Genomic DNA, 6,000 nt, shown 5'->3' with positions numbered 1-6,000 from the left:
ACCCCCCACCTCTGCTCCCTGTTCCTCCTCGTCCAGACCTCGCCCTCCCCCTTTTCATCTGCCTCTCTTTCAAAAACCCCAACCTCGTCCCCTAGCACCTCGACCACCCACCCAACATCACGCCTCGTACAGAACAAATGCACCCCCACCAACCTCCCAAAAACCTGTCCCCACGCCGGCCTGCTGTCACTTTTCCTCCCGTGTTGCTGTCCTGCTCCCCCCGTCCAAAAAATAGACGTCAACCCCCCGACCTCCAGCTTCCTCTCCCCCCCGCCGGTCTCGGCTGCCGGGGGTAGGGGCACGCCGTCGTTGTGCAACGCGGTAGCAGAGTTGAGCAGCATCACCAGCGGTCCTCCCCTCGCAACCCTGCCCAGCTGGACAGCGAGATTGGCCACGAACCCATGAGCGGCAGCTTTATCGGTCGACTTGGAGGTGAAAAGGCTGCTGATCAGGGCTGCCGTGCCCATGACCAGGACGGCATCAGGCGCTCCCCCCCCGCTGCCTTGGCGAAGAGAAAGTTCACCGAGGACTTCGACCAGACCGTGGAGGTCAAAGATGCGGGAGATGGAAACGAGGGAGAGACGCTCTCTGACTTTGGAGCCGAGGTCGACGGCCCCGCCAATTCTGGAGAGCTGCTCTGCCAGCACTTGTCGCAGCTTCGGGAGCAGGCTTTGGACTGGCAGGGTGGTCACTATCAAGGCCGTTTTCTCGTGGGCCGCTTGTGTGAGGGCGACGGCGATGGTTTGTAATGCGAGCTGCAATTATTCAGGTTAGGAGAACTACAAACCAGCGGGTGGAGCGGGAAGAGAAAAAAAAAAAAAAAAAAAAAAAAAAAAAAAAAAAAGGGATCACAAGTGAACGAGGGAGCATACAGCAAGAGAGAAGTCGTCATCCTCCGAACTTATCCCCACCACCGAACCACCATCCAGCCCGCCCAACAAGACATTTTGATCAAACTCTGCACAGCCGGTGGGATATCTTGGTTTGGTTTGCTGTGTTTGGATGGATCGAGACAATAAGGAGAGTGCGGTTTTGGGTGGAGGGATTAAGGAGTCGAATTGCGTTGTTGTAGTTGTTGTTGTTGCTGTTGTTGTTGTTGTTGTTGTTGTAGTAGTTGTAGTAGTTGTCGTGGGAGGTGGAGGTGGGGGTTGGGTTGTTGTGTCCATTGAATTGCAGGTGTTGTTGCCAAAGTAAATCAATTAAAAGCTTTATTTCCGATCAAAAGGTCCAAGTCAGATTCGAGTCAAGTTTTGAAAATATCACTTTTTGGTGTAGTGATTGTGTGGTGTAGCGAATCTGAACTGATGGAGATGTGGTTGAGTGAGCTTGCTCAGGTCACAAAGAAGAAGCTTTACCAGCGCCCAACTTACACAGGGAGCAAAAAGTCCTCCGCCAATTGTTCGATTGAAAATCGCATTTACAATGTCAAAATACCTGATGTTGAATATGGGGTACCTGAAAACTCCACTGCCCCCTTACCTTGGACATGTAAATGCGCCTCCCAACCTTTGCTCAGGAAATCAGAAAGCAACTCATGCTTGGCCAGTGACATGCATAACTGCTGCATAAACTTATCCACCGCCCTCAACACCAACACCGTCACCGTTCCTCTGACCCAGACTCTGAAAAGTCACCATAACTATATCTGACTAGATCTATTCCTCATAGGAAAGACAGTCTTCCTTCCAGATCCCCATCTCCATAACCGTTTCACCCCAACCCCTAATCCAAACACCGCCTCACCCACAAAACCCTGATTCTGACAGCCTGGGCCCCCCCCCCCTGCTTGCCATAAAACCCACCCGTTCCTTACATTAGCCCCTTTGATCTGCCCCATCGCCAGCCCCTTACCCACTAACCCACCAACTACCCACCAAGCAAAGCACCATAATCACAACCCATTGGCTCGACCGCAAAATCAAAATCAATACTGCCTACTCAATTCAAGATTATCAACAACACTACTACCTCTTACACAAACCAACTGTCCCAAAACCACCAGCGCAGTCCCCCTCTCCTTTTGCCAGTGGTTTTTCCGTGAATGTCAGACTTCATCCTGAACAACAGTAACCGAGTAAACTCTCAACCCTTCCTAGGAACCCCAGCAACAAGAGCGACGAAACAAGAAAAGTCATCACCAAAGCAACAACGGGTTCTATGTACAACATTCACCACACATCCCACACGCGCAGGGAGCTAGGACGCCTCTCGACAAAGAAAAGAAAAAAAACTGGCCTGTTCCTGAATTTTCTCCGTGTACTGAAATCAAAAACAACAAGCCATCCAACCTGATCCCGTCCCGTCCGTCTCCTTTGCACCACAAAAAAAAATTACACGGCTTGACTTCCTCTCCCTTCTCTTCCTGGTTGTTGTCTCAGCCACCATCCTCACTGCACGTCATAGACGCTCTCTCCTCTCCCCAAAACACCTCGTAAAAGACCCCATGCGAAGCAGTCGTCCCCGAATCGACCAGTGGTTCCTCTAAACCGCGGTTCCAGGAGCAGGAGGCATGCCCATATCAGAGCTGCCCTGGCCAGGACGCTGGCGCCGTCCGCCCTTCAGACTCTTCATGCGGCCCAAGATTCCACCACTCTTAGGTTGTGGGCCATCTTCGCCGCCTGTGCCGTCCGTCGTCGATCTCCGCTCGAGGCCGTAACCACCCTTGGGGCTGCCGGGAGACTTGGGCCCGGCGTTGGACTCCTTGCGCACGCTGAATCCCTCTTCACCCCTCGGTTGGCCATATTCGTTGAAGAATGGGTTGCGCTCCCCGTTGGCGCCAGCAGAGGCGGGTCCGCTCTCGGAGGGGGATCGGCGAGACCCGTAGGCTCCTTCGGGGTTGGTGGTTCTGCCAGAAGCCTGGAAATCGCGGGGCTGGCGGTTGATGTTGCGGATACGATGGGCGAGGGACTTCTTGCGCTGCAGCCCTTCCTGCATAACCTCTTGAGCTCGCTCCTCCTCGCGTTTCTGGATCGCTGTGCGGGCGGCCGGGGCGCCCTCCAAAAAGGTCGACGTGCCGAGCCCGAGGGATTCATCGCCGTGGAGGACGTTGCCGCGGCTGAGGGGGTCAAACATGGGCAACTCGCCCTTGCTGGTCGTGGGAGGAGCGCCGTTTCTATCCTTGGAGCCCTTGGACCACTCCCTGAAAGCTTCATCGTCGTGTCCACCCAAGAATGTCGAGTGGTCGGGGCGAGCGTTCAGAGGACCAGAACCACCGAGGGTGTTGTTGAGCGAGCCTTCAGGGAAGGCTTGCATAGGTGCACGCCGGCTGCCAGTGCGGTTGCGGTGGGGGTTGAGGGCATCGAAAGGTCCGTCGTGATGGAAGACTGTCCAAAGATTAGAATCAAAAGCTCCAGAAACAAAGAGTGCGAGAACCACATACTTCCTGTTCCATAGATGCTGGTGGCATCTAATTGATCGATAATGTCGAGCTTGCGGCTGGCGGGCTTCCTATCCTTGCCACCAGCCTCGCGTTGCCGACGTTCACGCTCACGACGTCTCTGATCCCGGGCCTTCTTCTCTTCCTCGGTCATGATCTTATCGGCACCGACAATGGAAGAGTCGGAATTTCTACGGGGCCTTCGCTGGTCCTGGCGCTGTCTCGGAGGGGAGCGGGGTGTGTCGATAGGGATCAACAGTTCGGCGTTGGACTGCTTCCGACCGGCACGCATAGCCTCTTCCTGGGATCGAGTGGGACGGTGGTTGGGCCCCGGGCCATTGCGGCTAGCATTCGGCACATTCTCACGTCCCGGTGGCAGAGGACCGCGGCGGCCCATGGGAGGCTTCGGGGCCTCAGCTCCCGCAGCTGCAGAGTTGGACTCCTCTAGCGTCAACGAACCCTGCGAGTCAAGCGGCGTTAATTCAAGGTTCCGTCATACTCTCGTTGTATCAATGGCGGACGCTCAGAAAATGACGAGAAACCTACGAATATTTCTTCGGCCGTGAGCGACGGGCGCTTATCGTATGACGACATGTTGTCGGAAACAGATCGGATATTTGGGTTGCTGGCCCTGTTGGCAATGGTGGGATCCAGAAAAGGGTTGCGCGAAGTAGGGCGCGGAGGAGGGTCGTCAAAGGGCGAGGTTGGACTTTGCTGAGCGGGCGACGCAGCGCGGTTGCGGAAAGGGTTGTTGGAGGGAAGGTTGAGGAACAACCGATCAGACTGCTGATCTAGAGCAGGGCCAGCACGTCAGTAAATCATCAGGCGGGCAGGTTGCGAGCAAGGAACGGTGGTGGATCGGGGACGGCGGCACCATGCATGCAAATGACGACTGTGAGAGGAAGATGAAACACCAATCTCCTTAACATGACACAGCAGGCTCGACGGCAGAGCGAACCGATAGAAATTGCCCAGACGCCAACATCAACGAAAACTGGGAAGTGGGCACACGTCCGCGCAAATCCGTCCCATGTTTTCGACCCACGCACCAGTCACACTTGACCGCCGCGTGTTTTGAGTTTGGGGGGGGGGGGGGGGGGGGGTGTTCATCTCCAAGGGGTGTTGCAGGGGGACAGGCGCTCAACTCACCGTGATCTGGTTGGGCGGTGGCCATGATGGGCAGGACACGATAAGGCGAGCGTCGGTGAATGCAAAGATGCGATAGGACACGATGCACGATGTGATGTCTGTGTATGATTGAAGGTTACCGTAGAGGCTTCCGAGAGGCGGGCCTGGGCGGATGTCGGGTTTTCGTGCTGCTTGTTTTTCTTTTTCTTTTTTTTTTCTTTCTTTTTTCCCTGTGGCACCGTGTCAAAAATGTCTGGCACTTCATTCATTCCTTTTGGTTGGAGCTAGCGTCATACCAGTTGTCTGTGTCTGTTGCTAGAGATAAGAAGGTCAAGTTTGGCCAACGGCTGTTCGTGGGGCCCCGGGCCCGTCTCTGTTTCAATTCCCCCTTCGAACACCTCCTAGGCAATGCTCCTAGCAGTTGATCTCGGTCTTTTCTCTCTGTGCTAACTTAGCAGCAGCAGCCGGTTCGGAGCAGGTTTTCCGAGATCACACAACAGCGACAGACTCAAAAGACTGGCTGGCTGGTTCGTCTCTATTTCGATCGAGATTCGACTGCACACGCTGTGCTCGCTCGACTGGGCGGCGGGTACTTTGACTTGGTACTGGTCTGGGGATGATGGGTTGGTTGCGTTGGAAGGTGAGATGGCGCGAAGAATAATTCACTACGTGATGCAGGTCGTTTTGCAACCAAATTGACTTCTGGCCGTGAAAGGCTTTGGGTTGTCGTCCGGTAGTAGGCGGATGTCCAATCGGCAATGTCGCGTCTGTCTGCAGCTGGCAAAGTTGAAGCCCCTGACGTAGGGCAGCCCAGGTTAGGTATCTCAAGAGCAGCAGACGGCAAGAAACGCGCACGATGGCTGCCAACAGTGGTCACTACCGTACCGTATCGGAGAGAAGGTCGAACGCGAACTGCGAATTGATTTTTGCGACGCTGCAAGGGGGGAAACAGAGGCCGCGGTTTGGAATTGTTGAGACAGAGAGGGTAGCGGGCGGATGACTGGCGGCGGACGGGGCTCGCGGAGGAGGAGGAATGGGTCTTGGTGGATTCCAGTTCGGGGATCGTCGTTACCAAGAGCTCACCACGCGGCCACACCGAAGCGAACAAGAGTTCAACCAAGAAAAGGGAGCGACAGAGCGTCAAAAGTGCGAAACTGATTGCTTCCAGCTTAGGTTCTGGATACCTTCTGGATACTTGGGGGGGGGGATCTTCCACCAGAATGTCGCGAAACAAAACAAGCTGCAGTTTTGCTTCGCGCCGTGGGAAAGCTGGAGAATGCTGTGTGGATCGCTCGCGCAGGTCGAGGTGGAGATTCGGGGCCAGGTAGGTGCGGCGGGAATCTGGGAATATGGGAATCTGCAAACAATTGCGCAGGTACGTGATGGTGGTGATCCTAGGTGTTGTGTTTGCCAACAGGATGTTACACTCAGCTTCAAAGTAAATAAAGAATGCTGCGATAGAAGCAGAATATTAACTCGCCCTCTCTCTTTGTCCG

General features: G+C 54.9%; 2 protein-coding genes across 2 annotated transcripts; both read right to left on the bottom strand.

Annotated features, from left to right (window-relative positions):
* Window positions 1-5: 5 nt before the first annotated feature.
* PODANS_1_18865 (uncharacterized protein) lies at window positions 6-946 on the bottom strand (the record flags this gene model as incomplete). The annotated part of the gene is made up of 2 exons (XM_001907312.1): window positions 6-755; window positions 923-946. Coding segments are annotated over 2 exons (774 nt in total), but the record flags the coding sequence as incomplete, so codon positions are not given.
* A 1,535-nt stretch (window positions 947-2,481) lies between these two features.
* On the bottom strand, window positions 2,482-4,550 carry PODANS_1_18860 (uncharacterized protein; the record flags this gene model as incomplete). The annotated part of the gene is made up of 4 exons (XM_001907311.1): window positions 2,482-3,323; window positions 3,380-3,836; window positions 3,923-4,167; window positions 4,526-4,550. The coding sequence occupies 4 exons, from the start codon at window positions 4,548-4,550 to the stop codon at window positions 2,482-2,484; spliced, it is 1,569 nt and encodes a 522-aa protein (XP_001907346.1).
* Window positions 4,551-6,000: the final 1,450 nt, after the last annotated feature.

The sequence above is a fragment of the Podospora anserina genome, chromosome 1, assembly GCF_000226545.1.
Source record: "Podospora anserina S mat+ genomic DNA chromosome 1, supercontig 4".
Lineage (NCBI taxonomy): Eukaryota > Fungi > Ascomycota > Sordariomycetes > Sordariales > Podosporaceae > Podospora > Podospora anserina.
The sequence above is the reverse complement of the archived record's forward strand: the minus strand, read 5'-3'. Positions and strand labels throughout refer to the sequence as shown.